General features: G+C 43.9%; 2 protein-coding genes across 10 annotated transcripts in view; both read right to left on the bottom strand.

Annotated features, from left to right (window-relative positions):
• LOC140290202 (NLR family CARD domain-containing protein 3-like) overlaps nucleotides 1-17,484 on the bottom strand; it is a 556,114-nt gene that overhangs the window by 79,463 nt on the left and 459,167 nt on the right. The window lies entirely within an intron of this gene.
• Nucleotides 9,458-17,484, bottom strand: part of LOC140290593 (NACHT, LRR and PYD domains-containing protein 3-like) — a 120,232-nt gene continuing 112,205 nt past the window's right edge. For 2 of the 6 annotated variants that reach the window (XM_072379361.1, XM_072379362.1), the window contains 6 exons: nucleotides 12,681-12,791; nucleotides 12,468-12,596; nucleotides 11,559-11,670; nucleotides 10,515-10,593; nucleotides 10,147-10,352; nucleotides 9,458-10,008 (listed from right to left, as the gene is read on the bottom strand). In XM_072379361.1, coding sequence (XP_072235462.1) covers nucleotides 10,246-10,352; nucleotides 10,515-10,593; nucleotides 11,559-11,670; nucleotides 12,468-12,596; nucleotides 12,681-12,748 — 495 coding nt within the window. In that variant the 5' untranslated portion in view covers nucleotides 12,749-12,791 and the 3' untranslated portion in view covers nucleotides 9,458-10,008; nucleotides 10,147-10,245. The other 4 variants (XM_072379360.1, XM_072379359.1, XM_072379365.1 and 1 more) reach the window with 4 other exon arrangements.

Here is a 17,484-nt window from a genome sequence, read left to right as displayed (position 1 = left end):
CACAACTTTCTTCATCATTTTGAATCAGCTGACTGGAATCCAGTCCTTCCACATCTCCAAGCGAAGTTGCAATGAGGTGGGCTTCACTACCTGTTAGCTGGTGTAGCTTCTTCTTGATGCTCCAAAGTAATTGCTTTCTCTCGCCGGACGACATCTTGCTGGTATCGGATGCTTGGGTCCGCAGTGCTGCACTCTCTAGGCTGGTACACCCTTTTCACCGGTTACTGGCCTCTCTGCTGCACACTGGGTCACCCGTGGCTCCGAGAACATGTAGTACGAGAGGTCCTGGCGGTCAGTCTAATTGGATCAGCAGCGGCCTAATAGACATCTGGCGTGCTAATCCCGGACGAGCCCCCACGATCTGTTACAGGTCCTGAGTGTCAGGACTGATGAAACAGTGATGTGCACAATCTGAAGAATAAATAAACAGCAGAGAACAATGAAGACCGGAGCGCTGCTGTTAGCATCCAGATTGCGTCTCATTTATTGATTACAACAGAACAGTTTCAGTGTACAACATTGATGCTTTACATGACCTTTCTTTTCCTCAAACGTAATAATTACGTTTACCACCTCCTTTTACTTTGCCATCCTTCACTTCAATAAAGGCAACTAAGTGTATTAAACAGGATTAATTAACTGTTCTGAGATTTACTGCATTTAACTGCATATTGACTGGTCTAAACATCAACATGTACTCCATTTTTAACTTATTACCTATCAAAACTAGTATTACCAGACTTATAACTAATGTAGAATTTAACATGGCATTCTTTCAACATTAACCTCAGAATTCCCACACTTAATGAACAGAGAATGGTTTCTCTCTTTACTTTTAACTTCAGCTGGACTCACTTTACTTTCAGTGTCACTAAATAACATTCATTGAAGATGATTTAAACAAAATCATTAGAAAACTCCCAAAACCGGAGTTGGTCAAATATCACGGTCTTTTAATCACCTAGCCCCGCGAAACTTCCCCGGCACGGGCTAGCATCCTGCCAAGCTAACCCTCTGCTAATAAAACTTAAATATATTAGCAGAACGGCGCGCATAAACCGTGTCAAAGTACCATCTACTATTAAAAGAATCTGTAACCATTTTACAATATAGTTCTGGTGTGTTTTCACCGTGTACTGACCTGAAGAATAAATAAACAGCAGAGAACAATGAAGACCGGAGCGCTGCTGTTAGCATCCAGATTGCGTCTGACGTAAACAGGAAGTCCGCCCCGGAAACCAACCTGGGATCCACGCCCCCCGAACCCAGGTTCCACTTTACCACTACTGTTATTACATTAAGCTCAGGAAAGCACTAAATACAGGCAGGTTAATATGCCGATATACAAACAGAATATTATTTGTTCGTTTTTAAAAAAAAAGTAAATTAATTTTTAAAACATTTCAAAATTATCATATAACCAAAAATATGTGGTGACCCCTTTTTTTAGGTGCACCACACGTGCATGCGTTTGCTTCAGAAGTTCCTAACATCAGATGGCCTCATGATTTGGCTCATCAGTTCCCACTCATCATTGTTTACGGGGGACATTTAGCCTAACGCAGCTGTGGGGCTGCTGATGCAAAGCCGTGAGTGCCTGTTAGACGCTATTCAACACTAGAGTGACTATAGCGCATCAATAGACTTGTTATTTTGGTTATGACGGGTGTACAATAATTTGCCTCCAAATACGATAATTTTATGTCTCTGGTACGATAATACTGCATTTCCCACCTGGTAACACTGGTGAAGCCACAAATCCCTGGTAAAACTTCCCTCCAGTCAGCCTGGAGTAAAAGTTCACCGCCTGCAGAGAGATTTTACTGCTCACAAGAAGAACCCACAGCCCTCCCAGCTGGGGAACTGCAGGGAGACGTGACTACCCCACAACTGCTGCCACCCAAGAAGTGCCAGGCATTCATTCAGTTCTGGGACCCTGTCTGAAAACATTGTGTTCCCCTGACACACGTTTTCCCCTCTCACACAAGTGCACTTATGTTGCCCCAGGTTCACTCATTTCGGATGCATTAAATGTTTCTCAGGGACGCAAAAGTTGAATGTGCTTGTGTAAATGTTCCAGGTGCTTCAATAAAGAGTGCATTTGGTCTTGAAAAAAGTCCAAAACACTGTGTACGAAAGAGAGGACATCCAACAAATGTTGACCCTCTCCAGCACATAAAGTGTTACAGGTAAGTTGCTTGGCAACCTGCCTTGTTCTCTGGTGCGCATGTGTAACGGAGTGAATGGTTGTCATTCCACTTGCGTTTATTGTTGTTGTGTGTGGTGTGTTGGCTCTTGGGCGTGTCCTCCTTAATGCTGGCGTGGTTACGTCATCAGTTGCATCTGATGGACGTCAGTATTGGGACGGATGCGTCCGAGGTAAGTCGGTTCCTTGTTAGCAGTTTGTATGCTAGTTATTTTTAAATTCCTTTATTAAGTATTTCCATTCCTCTGCAGCTTGTCTGAGTTAATCGTGTCTGACCAGCATTCTCGCGTGTGTTATACATGTAAATGTGTATTTTGTTCATTGTGTATATGTGAGTATTGGGACGGATGCGTCCGAGCTTGTCTGAGTTAATCGTGTCTGACCAGCATTCTCGCGTGTGTTATACAGGAGAGAATAAACGGTCGGTGCAGGCGAAACCAACAAGTCTCAATTACTAACAAAACACAACGCAGGGTATCATTAAAGAGAACTGAACCTGCCAGTACCAAGGGCTGGCATGGTTACACTGGTGCCGTGACCCGTTCAGCTTCTTTCTTCGTCGAGTTGAGGCGGGGTCCGTCTATTCCTTGGAGCTGTTGCTGCGGGCAGAACCAGGCCGCGCTGTTCAGCGCGCTGCGGCGAGATCAAAGACTGCTAGAGAATCGGCGGCGGGAACGGAGCCCCATGGTCATTGGTCAAGTCTACGTCAACTTTCTGCGTCAGGTGTAGTCACACATTACACCACGATCAAAATGAATCACCTGTAATGTTGAATGTGGACTGAAAGAACACTCATAAGGACCATCAGTTTTATAAGCCTGTGATCATGTCTGTGTGGTGGTTTTTAATGCTCAAAGACACATCATGAGTGGATCAAGGAGTCCACATGGTGGCTGAGTCTTTCCACCTAGGAACTGCAGCTGATCAGAGACAGTCTCAGAATCTGAATCAAACAGTAGAGAGTTTCATGGTGAACTAATCCCATCAGATTAATGGTGGGGCTGACTTCAGAGCTGCCAACCAGGAACAAAGTATAACGTTTATCAGCACATCATTCACTTTGTGATAATGCAATCATCTCAGTGATGTAATCTCATAATGTCATTATTTCACAGTTATCTGACAGGAGAGACAGGTAAAGTGGAGATACAGGTACTGGAGCTGACAACAGCTCATGTTATGGTCTGGACAATAACAGCTTCACAAATGTGTTCATCTGTCCACATACTTTGCATATGATGACAAAATCTGGTTATGATTAGGGATGCATCGATCTGCCTTTTTCATCTCTGATACCAATACCGATATATGAGGTTTAGTATCGGCCGATACCGATCCCATGCAGATACAGAAAAACAGCACGGAATTATGGTAACAAACAGTAAGTTTCATTGTGTGGAAAAGACTGGGATCATTCTTTTGTGCAAGGCAACATCAGACTTGGCTTAAACATTTCTTTCCTATTAAAAAAATTAAAATAAACAGATATAAATATACTGAATTACTTATTTAATAATTGTGCAAACAATCTTAACCATAAAAATATAACAAGTGTAACTGGTTCACTTACTTAGGGATTCAAAATCCAATGTAAAACATAATATTAAATAATAAAGGCGCTGAAATTGAGAAAAAAACAATAGCTTCTCTAGCTTGGTTGGTAGACTTTCAAAATAGATAGCAATCAGCTCTTTATATAGTTTAGTGCGAATGGGAATTAAACATCCATTACAAAACCATCTGAACAAAACAATAGCTTCTTGAGCTTGATTTAAAAACTAAGAAAAAATATCAGAGGTGGTCCCAACTTAATTTTTTTCACCACTAGAGGGGGCAGATGGCGGCGCCCTGCTCGGCTGCGGCTACTTCGGCTCCGGTTAGCATTGCAAACCTTAGGCTACTTTCGGCAGTTAAGACAGCGATTCCTGTACCTACAACACAGCGTCATGGTGTAGGAACAGTGTACACCCGTAAGACTGCAATTAGTCTCAGGAAATTAGGGCTCCAAGACTTCCTCTGCACGGAGACGCGGACCGCACTCGCTAGCCTCGGACTGCTACGCCGAGCGGACCGAGCGGCCAGCGAAACAGCGGTCCCTCCCACAACTAGTGGCCGCCCATGGAGACGTCGGAGACGGTGCGACAGGAAGCAGAAGCGCGGCTGCCGCGGAGGACTAACAGCTAAGCTAAAAGCTAACCCGTACAGATCGCCGCTTCCCTCACTGCTGCTCGCCAATGTACGCTCCCTGGAAAATAAAATGGACTACCTCAAGCTGGAACTACATTCAAAGCTTGAAACAAGAAACTGCTGTGCCATTGTCCTCACTGAAACATGGCTCAGTGCATCGGTCCCAGATAGCGCAGTTAGCCTGGACGGGCTAACAACATTTAGAGCCGACAGAAGCAGCGCTCTCACAGGTAAAACTCGAGGGGGGGGCGTTTGCATCTACACGAAGAACAGCTGGTGTAACAACGCTTCCTGGGTCTCCAGTCACTGCTCTGCAGACATTGAACTCCTGACTGTGAGATGCCGACCCTTTTACCTGCCACGTGAGTTCACCAGCGTCACCATTGTTGCTGTTTACATCCCACCCAGCGCCAACACGAAGCAAGCCCTCAGTGTTCTCTACCATAACATCACGGACATGCAAGCCACACAGCCGGAAGGGGTTTTTATTGTTGCTGGCGACTTCAACCAGGCCAACATGAAGACTGTGCTTCCAAACTTTTACCAACACGTGGACTTCGCTACAAGAGGGGCGAACAAGCTGGACCTTGTTTACACCAACGTAAAGAAGGCCTACAGAGCAGCCCCCCGCCCCCACCTGGGCTCCTCAGACCATCTCTCTGTCATGCTAATTCCTGCATACCAGCCCCGGCTCATCAGAGAAAAACCGGCAGTGAAGAAGGTGCGAGTATGGCCTGAGGGAGCGATGTCTGCACTGCAGGACTGTTTTGAGTGCACTGAATGGAGCATCTTCAAGGAGGCTGCAACAGACAACCAGCGCACCAACGTGGAGGAGTATGCTGCATCGGTGTCCGACTACATCAGTTGGTGCATGGAAAAAGAGACAGTAACAAAAACAATAGTCACTCGGGCAAACCAGAAACCCTGGATGACCAAGGAGGTGCGAGCGAAGCTGAGAGAACGAAATGCTGCGTTCAAATCTGGTGATTCTGCGGCTCTCAGGTCTGCTAGGGCTAACCTGAACCGGGCCATCAGAGACGCCAAGCGAGCCCACAGCCGGAAAATCCAAGGTCTCTTCCAAGACTCCAAAGACACGAGGAAACTGTGGCAGGGCATCCAGTCTGTCACAGACTACAAACCCACATCCTCATCCTGCCAGAACGACACCAGCTTCCTCAATGAGCTCAACAACTTCTTCGGAAGATTTGAGGAGCTGAACTCCAACCCTGCGAGGAAAGCGACACCACACCCCGACGAACAGGCGCTCAGACTAGAAGCATCAGCAGTGCGGAAAGTTCTGAGGAAGGTCAACGCGCGGAAAGCGGCAGGTCCCGACAGCATTCCAGGTCGGTTGATCAAAGAATGCTCGGACCAGCTGACCCACGTGCTCACGGACATCTTCAACACGTCCCTGGACCAGGCCGTCGTCCCACGGTGCTTCAAGTCTGCCACTGTCGTTCCGGTCCCGAAGACAACCACCATCACATGCCTTAACGACTTCCGCCCCGTCGCACTCACATCCTCCATCATGAAGTGCTTCGAAAGACTTGTTAAGGACCACATTATCTCCACGCTGCCCCCATCACACGACCCGTTCCAGTTTGCATACCAGTCCAAGCGCAGTGCTGAGGATGCAGTCTCCACTGCTCTCCACCTGAGCCTGGAGCACCTGGAAGAGAAGAACACCCACGTGCGGATGCTGTTCCTGGACTTCAGCTCAGCTTTCAACACGATCATCCCCCAGGACCTGGTAGGCAAACTGGGCCCCTTAGGAATAAACACCCCCCTCTGCAACTGGCTGCTGGACTTCCTCACTGACAGAACCCAGGCTGTCAGAGTGGGGAACAACACCTCCGACGTCATCACCCTGAACACCGGCACCCCCCAGGGCTGTGTCCTGAGCCCCCTGCTGTTCACCCTGATGACCCACGACTGCCGTCCACGCCTCAGGTCCAACCACATCCTGAAGTACGCGGACGACACCACAGTAGTGGGCCTCATCCGGGACAACAACGAGGCGGCATACAGGGAGGAGGTGCGGCATCTGGTGGACTGGTGCAGAGGGAACAACCTGATCCTGAATGTCAACAAGACCAAGGAAATTATCGTTGACTTCAGGAAATCTAGACCCACCCACACACCCCTCCTTATCAACGACTCAGCTGTGGAGGTCGTCAGCAGCACCAAGTTCCTGGGGGTGCACATCACTGACAACCTCAGCTGGTCACCCCACATCTCCTCACTGGTGAAGAAGGGCCAGCAGCGCCTGCACTTCCTGCGTCGGATGAAGAGAGCATCCCTCCCGCCCCCCATCCTTCAGACCTTCTACAGAGGGACCATCGAGAGCCTGCTGACCAGCTACATCTCCATCTGGTCTGGGAGCTGCAGGGCCTCTGACTGGAAGTCTCTACAGAGGGTGGTGAGGACAGGGGAGAAGATCACGGGGGCTCCGCTCCCCTGCATCAAGAACATCGCGGACAGACGCTGCCTATCCCGGGCTCACCAGATCCTCTCCGACCCCACCCACCCCAACCATGGACTGTTTTCCCCCCTGGCGTCCGGCAGAAGGTTCCGCAGCATCTCCTGCAGAACGACCAGACTACTGAACAGTTTCTTCCCCCTGGCCATCAGACTGCTTAACGCCACATAACACTCCTCCACCCCTAAACACACACACAGACACTACAAAAACCACCCCCCATGGACATGGACAATACACGCACCTTAGTTAGTCTAGTTTTGTCTTCAACATGAACCTGGGGACTCCTTGGCACTTACTTTACTCTGACTGTGAAATTCTTTTCTAGTTCTCTTAAGTGCAATTGTTATAGTGCAATATTTAATGTTTCTCTTTGCAATAACTCAGTGCAATTTTTAATGTTTCTTTTGACAATTAGTGCAATATATCAATAACTTAGTGCAATATACATGAATATATATATACTTATTTACCCTGCATATAGTTAGCTCTTAGCTCTTAGTTATAGAAAACATATTTATTGTATAGGAATAAGGTCTAGCTCTGTTACACTGGTAGCCAAGTAACGACATTTCGTTGTCAAGATTCACCTTGTGTTTTTTGTGCAATGACAATAAAGGAAGTCTAAGTCTAAGTCTAAGTCTAAGTCTAAGAAGGCCCTTGAATGAATGTCAATGTGGAAAAGACAAGGGGGAATTAAAAAAAAAAAAAAAAAAGATAAATCAGCAATATGGATTGGCCCATTGTCACGATACCCGATCTCAACTTTTCTTTGATATCGGTATCGATATCCAATCCAAATATCGGATCGGTGCACCCCGAGTTATGATTTTACAAGTTCTGATAATACAAGCTGGTCCATCATTTCTTTCACTCACAGCTTCTTTTATCTCAGACATCCTGGCATATATCTACAATGCAACACTTCAGTGGGGATCAGCATGATGCAGTGCTCTTGGTGGATCTCAGAAGCAGCTTGGATCCTCTCACTTGGACCAAACAGCCTGTAGATGGTTCCATGATGTCTCTCTCAACTCGTGTGTCAGATTTAAGTGACATGTGTTTCTACATTGTGTGGACAAAGAGTGGAGGAAGAAATGTTGATCTATATACATCCATCAGTCTCTACTCTGACACTCTGGGTGCCATCTATCACTCTGCAGTTAGATCTGTGACAGGTTAACCTTCAGCTTCTTCACTGCACAGCACTCCACTTTTAAGATTAGACTTAAAACTTTCCTTTTTGATAAATCTTGTAGGTAGGGATGGATCAGGTGATCCTAAACTTCCCATAGTTAAGCTACTATAGGCTTAGACTGCTGGGGGACCTCACATGTCACACCTTTCCTTGCTTTGCTCTCTTTTTCCCCCTGTTTAATTTCTCAGATGATATGATGTACATATGACATTATTATGGTTATTAACTTGTGTTTCCCTGTTTCCAACAGGTATCCTTTGAATGGTGTTGTGGTGTTTTTCCCCCTCTTTTCTGTCTTCTCAAATCCCAGCTGGTCGAGGTGGATGGCCACCCCTGTTGAGTCTGGTTCTGCCAGAGGTTTCTTCCTGTAAAAAGGGAGTTGTTCCTTTCCACAGTTGCCTCAGGCATGCTCAGGACGGGAGATTCGCCTGAAGACAAGTTTCATTGCAATCTGTTGGTTTCCTTAGTTAGGATATTGTTTTTTAAAAATTGGGTTTATATAAATTAATTAGATTATCTTGAAATTAATTAATTGGATTTCATTATGGATTATGATTACAATTAATTAAATTCCAATTGGTTTGAACTGGACTATATTATTTAAGTGCCTTGAGATGATATTTGTTGTAATTTGTCACCATATAAATAAAACTGAATTGAGGAGTAAGAGTTGGTCAGACTCATCTTTGCCTCCAATGTGATTGTATCTGTTCTGATAACTGCAGTAAAACAGACGACACATGAACAGCTTAACTCACAGTTTGAATCCTCCCAACAGTCAAAGCTGAAATCAGCTGGAATCAAATCAAACAAACACTCATGTTCAACTTTCTCATATTTATCCTATTATCTTGTTACCTGTTAATTTATTTTCTCCAGATTTCACGTTTAACATGAACAAATGGATCCACAAACATAAAAATCACTCTGCATGTATTTGATGTACATATGTATGTATTTGTCTCTGTCTTCATGATGTTAAACAACTTGTGTTTGTGGATGGAAATGACATGCTTTAAGAAAACTACAACAAATAAACTAAATCCTTTCCTGCAATTCTACCAGACTGTAAATAAATGTTCCAACCAGAGTTCATATGTGTGTGCTGTGCAGATTATATAAGAGGAAAGTAACACAGATCTGGAGACATTTTACTTTGTGGATTTTAAAATAGACCTGAAGATGTTTTCAGATTATTGCATCACAGAGACTCCTCCTTCTGTGGGTCAGTGAACCCTCTGACCTTTGTTACCATGCCGACACAAGTAGGAGGGATCTGATTGGCTGCTGCAGGTCGTGTGGTTATCCAGAGGCGAGCAGATGTCAGCAGCACATCCACTGAGGTGGACTCTGTAACATCAGTCAGAAGCCCCTGACTGATGGGCTCCTTGTTGTGGAAGTCCAGAGGAAGTCGACACTCATCCAGACCGTCAAAGATGAACACAACCTGGAACTCTTCAAAGCTGCAGATTTCTTTAGCTTCATAAAAGAAGTGATGAACAAGTTCCACCAAGCTGAACTTTTTCTCTTTCAGCACATTCAGCTCTCTGAAAGTGAATGGAAACATGAACTGGATGTCCTGGTTGGCTTTGCCTTCAGCCCAGTCCAGAGTGAACGTCTGTGTTCAGACTGCTTTCCCAATGCCAGCCACTCCCTTTGTCATCACAGTTCTGATTGGTTCATCTCTTCCAGGTGGGAGTTTAAAGATGTCCTCTTGTCTGATGGTTGTTTCTGCTCTGTCTACTTTCCTGGATGCTGTTTCAATCTGTCTGATCTCATGTTCATCATTGACCTCTCCAGTCCCTCCCTCTGTGATGTAGAGCTCTGTGTAGATCTGATTCAGAAGGGTTGGGTTTCCTGCTTTAGAAATCCCCTCAAACACACACTGGAACTTCTTCTTCAGAGCAGATTTATGTTGGAAAACTGGGTCAAAAAGTTCTAAATAAACAAATAAGATCAGTCAACACAATTCACAGAAAATCTTCAAACCTTTAACATCTGTTGTTCTGTGTGTTGAGACATCAGTAAATGTGTCATTTATCCAGCAGGTTTTTTTCTTTAGAGAAATCCTCTTACTGCTCTGCAGACGGTCAGCCAGCTCCTCCTGCTTCATTCTCCTCAGGAAGTGAACTGTGATCTTCACTAATGCCTCTGCTGCTCCTCTGCTCTTCATCCTCATCCTCCCTCTGACTCTCTAAGCATTCTGGGTAATCTGGACTCAGAACCTTCTGGATCTTCTTCAGCTCCTCCTTCACAAAAGTGACCATGTTGTCCTCCAGCAGCTGGAACAGAATACTTTATGAATGAGCCAATCAGACTGAAATCATGGAGCCAAACATCAGATCCATGTTGGACACACTGACAATTCACTGGTCTACAAAGTGCAGCATGGAGATGACTGTGAACAGAATAGATGGAAAAGTAGTTGCTGTACATGTACAGACCATAAATATGGAGTCCAGCTGTGTTTGATGCTGCTGGGCAGACTGACCACTGGGAACCTCTGAGCTCTGCTGGTCCACTCTGTGGAGGAATCATGAAGAATGAGCTCACATTCTGTCTGTCCACACAGAGACAAACACAAGGTAAAGCTCCATGAAGTGATGTGTGGGTGTGAACAGTGAATCAGAGGCCTCCTTGTAGTGGGAAAGCTTTACTCATCTTGCTGATCCCACTGAGAATCAACAGCTCAGTCCGCAGCTGCTTGGAGCTTTCAGCTCACTTTGGTTGGGTCCCAACAGATCTCAGCAACCCCTTCAGAAAGCTTTCCCTCCCTGCTGAAGTGCCCTGGAGCAAGGCAGCCAGAGCCAGTGCTGGCTTGGATCAGACTGGTTGTACTGGGCAGCTCCCAGTGGGAAGGCTTCAGACGATGACTGTACAACATCATCTGATGATCATTTCCCAAAGACAGGAGACAAACTTTCATTGTAGCTTCCAAAAGCTCTGTTTAGTTAACTGGAAGAAGCAGAGTTACTGTCTGTTTACCAAGTTTAATTTCAGTCTTTCAGGACAAACTTTTGTTCTGTTGCTCACTAATTTGAACTTCTCAAAGCTTTAAGCAGCTAACCAGCACCCTGCTGACTGTTCCTCTCCTGAACCTGGAACACATCACACCTCCATCAGCTTGATGTGGTTCAGACGTACAGGTTTTTAATTCTAAATAAATCTATCTGTCCTCCTCCATCCAGCAACACCTGCCACCTGAGTGGAAGTTCCTACCTGCACTGTGTTAGAGCCAAAGCACAAAGGTGACACCTGCTGGACCAGCTGGTGTCCTACAGACACTCAGAAACACCTCCTCCAACATCCATTCTTTCCTCTTTGACTGCTGTGTTTGTGGAAAACATCCAACACACACCGCTTCACATATGAACATAGAAATGGATGTGAAACAGAGCTGAGCTCACATTAAACACATGTTGGAATAAAAACTGTTCAAACTGACTCTGCTACATTTTACTCTGTTACAACATTTACACTCAGCTCACCTCTGAAAGGATGGATGTTGGTCTGATTTGAATAAGAGGAATATCCATTGACCAGTCACTCTTCATGGACACACAGCTGATTTCAGGTCCAGGTCTGAGTCTCTGATGGATCCTGAGAGCAAAACACTTGTTTTCTTCAAACTAAAGTATTCAGTGATAGTGTTTGAGTCTGCAGTGAGACGGCCTGTCAGAGAGTCAGTGTGGCTGCTGTGGAACAATGTTACAGCTCCCCCTTGTGGCAGCTCTGCCACTCTGCAGGCAGACGTCAGCAGGTGTGTGAAACTGGAAGCTGGATGTAATTTTACCTGAGAGAAAACAGGAAGACTGAAGCTCTGAGCTTTCAGTATGGTTCTCTGACTCAGTCTTTACTGTTTGTGTGATCAGATTCATTCTGCTCTTTCAGAGACAAACTACAGCTGCACCACACTAGAAAACACTGACTTTGAATATTTGGTTTTTCTGGAATATAAAGTGTCAGATTAAAAAATGAGATCTTTTCACCAGATAACATGAGCAGGTTTATTAGGAGAGAATTAATAACAGATCAGTTACTAACATTACTGGGTTGATTTGGTCATTTTGTTCTCGTTTCTTCAGAAGGTCGTTTTAACTGACGTCATTAAACACAACGTGTGAGAACGTAATATTTCTACATCAGCCGCCCTGTTCACTACATAATCAGCATCCTGTGAAAAAGCCACATCAGTGGACAGATATTCAGTAATATTCTCCCTTTGTTTTAATAAAGAGCTGCAGGACTGAACTAAAATATCACATTACACACATGATGCAGATAATTAGTCTCATCAGAGACATCAAGAACTGATCCAAGTCTCAAGTAATTCAGCTGAAAACTGGTTATCATCTGAAACATGATGCAGCCTCCACTGAATACTGACAGATACTCACTGTTGGGCTGTTGGAGCATCATGTTTGAAATTAAGAATCTGGTCCTTTGACAGGTCGCTCTTAAAGGACACACATCTTGGTTCTGGTTCTGGTTCTGGTTCAGGTTCAGGTTCTGGTTCAGGTTGGTTCCTGTGAATAAAGGTGGTTTGGTGATGTGAGTGCTGAGCTCTGACATGGAGAAGAGTCATGGACAGTTAGAGATGGTCATCTCACCTCTGAGCTTTGCTCTGGCTCTCATGTTCCCCACACAGAGTGGTTTTAGTGTCCTCACACTGATCCATGCTGCTGAATTCACATCAGCTCACACACACTTTCTACCTTCATCTGCAGAGGAAACACAAATCATTCATCTGCACATCAACTCAAATCCTCCTCTCCATCATTTGGACTGTAAAAAGATCAGCTGCTGTACCTCCATCAATCCACTAGATGGAGGCATGGAGCTACCACCCAGCACACTCATGATGATGATGGACCATTACGTACATTTACTGACATGAAACAGGACGGAGATCAACTGATTTAACGTCTGAACCAGAAACTGACTAATATGCTGTTAATAACAGAACCTTCTACCCTGGGAAGGTTCCATCTTTGTCTGTAGGTTCCATCTTATGTATAAAAGTACCAATAAAATGTCTCTGATAAAAACTTGAATGAAACGTTTTAACTTTTAGTTGAATTCAACAAACAAAAAGAAACAAAGATGGAGGATTATTACTCACATTTAAAGGAAAGGAAAAAGCTGAATAAAACATCACAAACTGACCCATAAAGTAGACAGAACATCTGAATCTACTTCATTTCATCATTAGACAATATTAGTGGATTATATGTTCCATCAGAGCTGCACACAGCTTCATAACTGACTACAGTCAGACACATTTTAACTAACGTTCATGTTATTTTATTCTGAAAGGTGACACAGGAAGCAGCAGGAAGCTGCTGTGTCTGACTGTAATGGAGGAGGTGACGGTTTCATTCGATGAAGATCAGTTCTTCATGTAGAAAACAAACATCATCAGCTGATCATCGTGTTGTTTGATTCCAGTTCATCAATAATCTGATTATCATGTAGATTTGTCTTAAAAAGTGATCAAAGTTTGTTCTGAAATAAGAAGTGAACACGTTCCCCAAACATTACAGAGCAGAAACAAACAGCTTACAGGTTACAGACAAGTTACTTTAGACAAATTTCATACTCACAGTTTGTTGAAACTGTAGAAAATGTTGCAGAAGACTTCAGTCAGACACAGGTGAGCTATTTCCTGGACTTAGTAAGGAGCTCCACCCCTGGTAGGATGAGCACAGGTAGGGGGAGGGGATCACAATAAGAACAGGTTTTACGGGACGACTCGGGTGAGAAAGACATAAAACAACTGAGTAAAACAAAACACAGCTGAATATTTCACGCACAACATGCAGCCATTTAATTAAATGGTTCAATTAAATTCAAAATTAATTTCTAAAATACAATAAATATGACCTTTCTGTGTGTAAAGTCATCCTCAGCTCAAACAACTTTTCCAGCCCGTGAATTTGATTAACTGAGTAATTAAAAGTGAAAACGTTCTTAATCCAAGTTTACTTCAGCTGAACAGCAGCAACAAGTCTCTGAAGGTCACAATAACTTTCTGTGATGCCTTAACAAGCGTTTCTGTGAAGAGATGCAGAGCAATAAAAGTAAAAGTTACAAATCCTAGAAAAGCTCAGATAAAGTTCTGCAGTGACTGTATCTGCCAATCAACAAGCCAGTGCTAAGTCTGACCCTCTTTGGTCTGTAGTTAACCTATTACAGCACTGTCAGATGCATTCAGCTGGACTTCTGCTCAGTGGGTGTTATAGGGGGATATATCCTTTCCACAATCTTAGAATCTGTTAAAAAATTAACTTTCCATCTGCTTTTTTAAAACTTACTGTGGACCGGCGTGTAGAAATGGACTGAAACGTGGTTTTAGAGACCATTCTTACAGTGGATGCATAAAGATTGTCCCTGAAGGTTAGTATGCAGAGTTCCTGCTCAGAAAAGAGCCAAAATCAGAAACAAATGATATGGTATCTGATTCAATTCAATTCAATTCAATTTTATTTATATAGCGCCAGATTACAACAATTGTCATCTCAAGGCACTTAAGTAATATAGTCCAATTCAAGCCAATTGGAATTCAATTCATTGTAATCATGATCCAATTAATTCTTATAGAGCCAATTCAAAAAATGTATATCCTAGCTAAGGAAACCAACAGATTGCACCGAAACGTGTCTTCAGTCCAATCTCCCGTCCTGAGCGTGCCTGTGGCAACTGTGGAAAGGAACGACTCCCTTTTAACAGGAAGAAACCTCTGGCAGAACCAGACTCAGGAAGGGTGGCCATCCGCCTCGACCAGCTGGGGTTTGAGAAGACAGAAAAGAGGGAAAAGAGGGGGGAAAAACACCATAACGCCATTCAAAGGATATCTGTTGGAACAGGGAAACATAGGTTAATAATCACAATAATGTCACATGTACATAAAATCAATTGTGAAATTAAACAGGGGGAAAAAGAGAGCAAAGTGAGGAAAGGTGTGACAGATGAGGTCCCCCAGCAGTCTAAGCCTATAGCAGCTTAACTATGGGATGTTTCAGGATTACCTGAGCCATCCCTAACTATAAGCTTTATCGAAAAGAAAAGTTTTAAGCCTAATCTTAAAAGTGGAAAGGGTGTCTGCTTCCCGGACATTTACTGTCAGCTTATTCCACAAGAGAGGGGCCTGATAACTGAAGGCTCTACCTCCCATTCTACTTTTAGAAACTCTGGGAACAACAAGTAAACCTGCAGTTTGGGAGCGAAGTGCTCTGTTAGGAAAATATCTTACAATTAAATCTTTAAGATATGATGGAGCTCGGTCATTAAGAACTTTATAAGTGAGAAGAAGAATCTTACATTCTATTCTGAATTTAACAGGGAGCCAATGAAGAGAAGCTAAAACTGGAGAAACATGATCTCTCCTGTTAGTTCTCATCAGAACTCTGGCTGCAGCATTTTGGATCAGCTGGAGGCTTTTCAGAGAATATGTGGGACAGCCCAATAATAAGGAATTACAGTAGTCCAATCTTGAAGTAACAAATGCATGGACTAGTTTCTCTGCATCACCCTGAGACAGGATGTTCCTGATTTTAGCAATATTACGAAGGTGAAAGAAGGCAGTCCTAGAAACCTGTTTTATATGTGCGTCAAATGATAAATTCTGGTCAAAAATAACTCCAAGGTTCCTCACTGTAGAACTAGAAGCCAAGGAAATACCATCTAGAGTAACTATATAACTAGACAATTTCTCCCTGAAGCGCTCAGGTCCAAAGAGAACAACTTCAGTTTTGTCTGAATTTAAAAGCAGACAGTTCTGAGTCATCCAGGTCTTTATGTCTTTAAGACAGGCTTGTAGTCTGACCAACCTGTAGGTTTCATCTGGTTTCATAGATAAGTACAGCTGAGTATCATCAGCATAACAATGGAAATTTATGCCATGCTGTCTGATAATGTTACCTAATGGAAGCATGTATAAAGTAAAAAGAATCGGTCCAAGCACAGAACCCTGAGGAACTCCATGACTTACTCCAACGTGTGAGGAAGATTCTTCATTTACAAGAACAAACTGGAATCTATCAGATAAATATGACTTAAACCAGCCTAATGCAGTTCCTTTAATCCCAATAACATGTTCAAGTCTCTGTAACAGAATGCTGTGATCAATCGTATCAAATGCAGCACTGAGATCCAACAGGACAAGCACAGAAACAAGTCCGCTATCAGAAGCTAACAGGAGATCATTGGTAACTTTCACCAGTGCCGTTTCTGTGCTATGATGCACTCTGAATCCTGACTGAAACTCTTCAAACAGATTATTTCTATGTAAATGATTACAAAGTTGAACTGCAACTATTTTTTCAAGAACTTTGGACAAAAAAGGGAGATTGGATATAGGTCGATAATTAGCCAACACTTCTGAATCAAGAGTAGGTTTTTTAAGTAAAGGTTTAATTACAGCAACCTTAAAAGTCTGAGGTACATATCCTATCAACAAAGACCGATTGATCAAATCCAAAATGGAAGTGTCAATTAAGGGGAAAACCTCCTTGAACAGTCTGGTTGGGATTGGGTCTAACATACAAGTTGATGGTTTAGAAGAGACTATTGCTGTTGTTAGCTCAGAAAGATCAACTGGACAGAAGCTGTCTAAATACAATTCAGGTTCGAAAGATACTTCTAAAGCTGCTCTACTTGATGATACATCAGTGATAATAATGGGAAGGATTCCCATGGGTATCTGACGGGTGTTATTTGGCCATCAGGATGCGTTTCCTCACTTTAACACAGGGGGAACAGTATCTGATGGGTGTTATTTGGCTGTCAGATACCGTTCCCCCACTTTAACACAGGGGGAACAGTATCTGACGAGTGAAATAAAGCCATCAGATACCGTTCCCCCACTTTAACACAGGGGGAACGGTATCTGACGGGTGTTATTTGGCCATCAGGATGCGTTTCCTCACTTTAACACAGGGGGAATAGTATCTGATGGGTGTTATTTGGCCGTCAGGATGCGTTCCCTCACTTTAACACAGGGGGAACAGTATCTGATGGGTGAAATAAAGCCATCAGATACCGTTCCCCCACTTTAACAAAGGGGGAACAGTATCTGACGAGTGAAATAAAGCCATCAGATACCGTTCCCCCACTTTAACACAGGGGGAACGGTATCTGACGGGTGTTATTTGGCCATCAGGATGCGTTTCCTCACTTTAACACAGGGGGAACAGTATCTGATGGGTGTTATTTGGCCGTCAGGATGCGTTCCCTCACTTTAACACAGGGGGAACAGTATCTGATGGGTGTTATTTGGCCGTCAGGATGCGTTTCCTCACTTTAACACAGGGGGAACAGTATCTGACGGGTGTTATTTGGCCATCAGGATGCGTTTCCTCACTTTAACACAGGGGGAATAGTATCTGACGGGTGTTATTTGGCCATCAGGATGCC

This window comes from Leuresthes tenuis, unplaced genomic scaffold, assembly GCF_036924035.1.
Source record: "Leuresthes tenuis unplaced genomic scaffold, fLeuTen1.0.hap1 SCAF_1, whole genome shotgun sequence".
Taxonomy (NCBI): Eukaryota; Metazoa; Chordata; class Actinopteri; order Atheriniformes; family Atherinopsidae; genus Leuresthes; species Leuresthes tenuis.
Note: the sequence above shows the minus strand (reverse complement) of the source record. Positions and strands in the feature narration are given on the sequence as shown.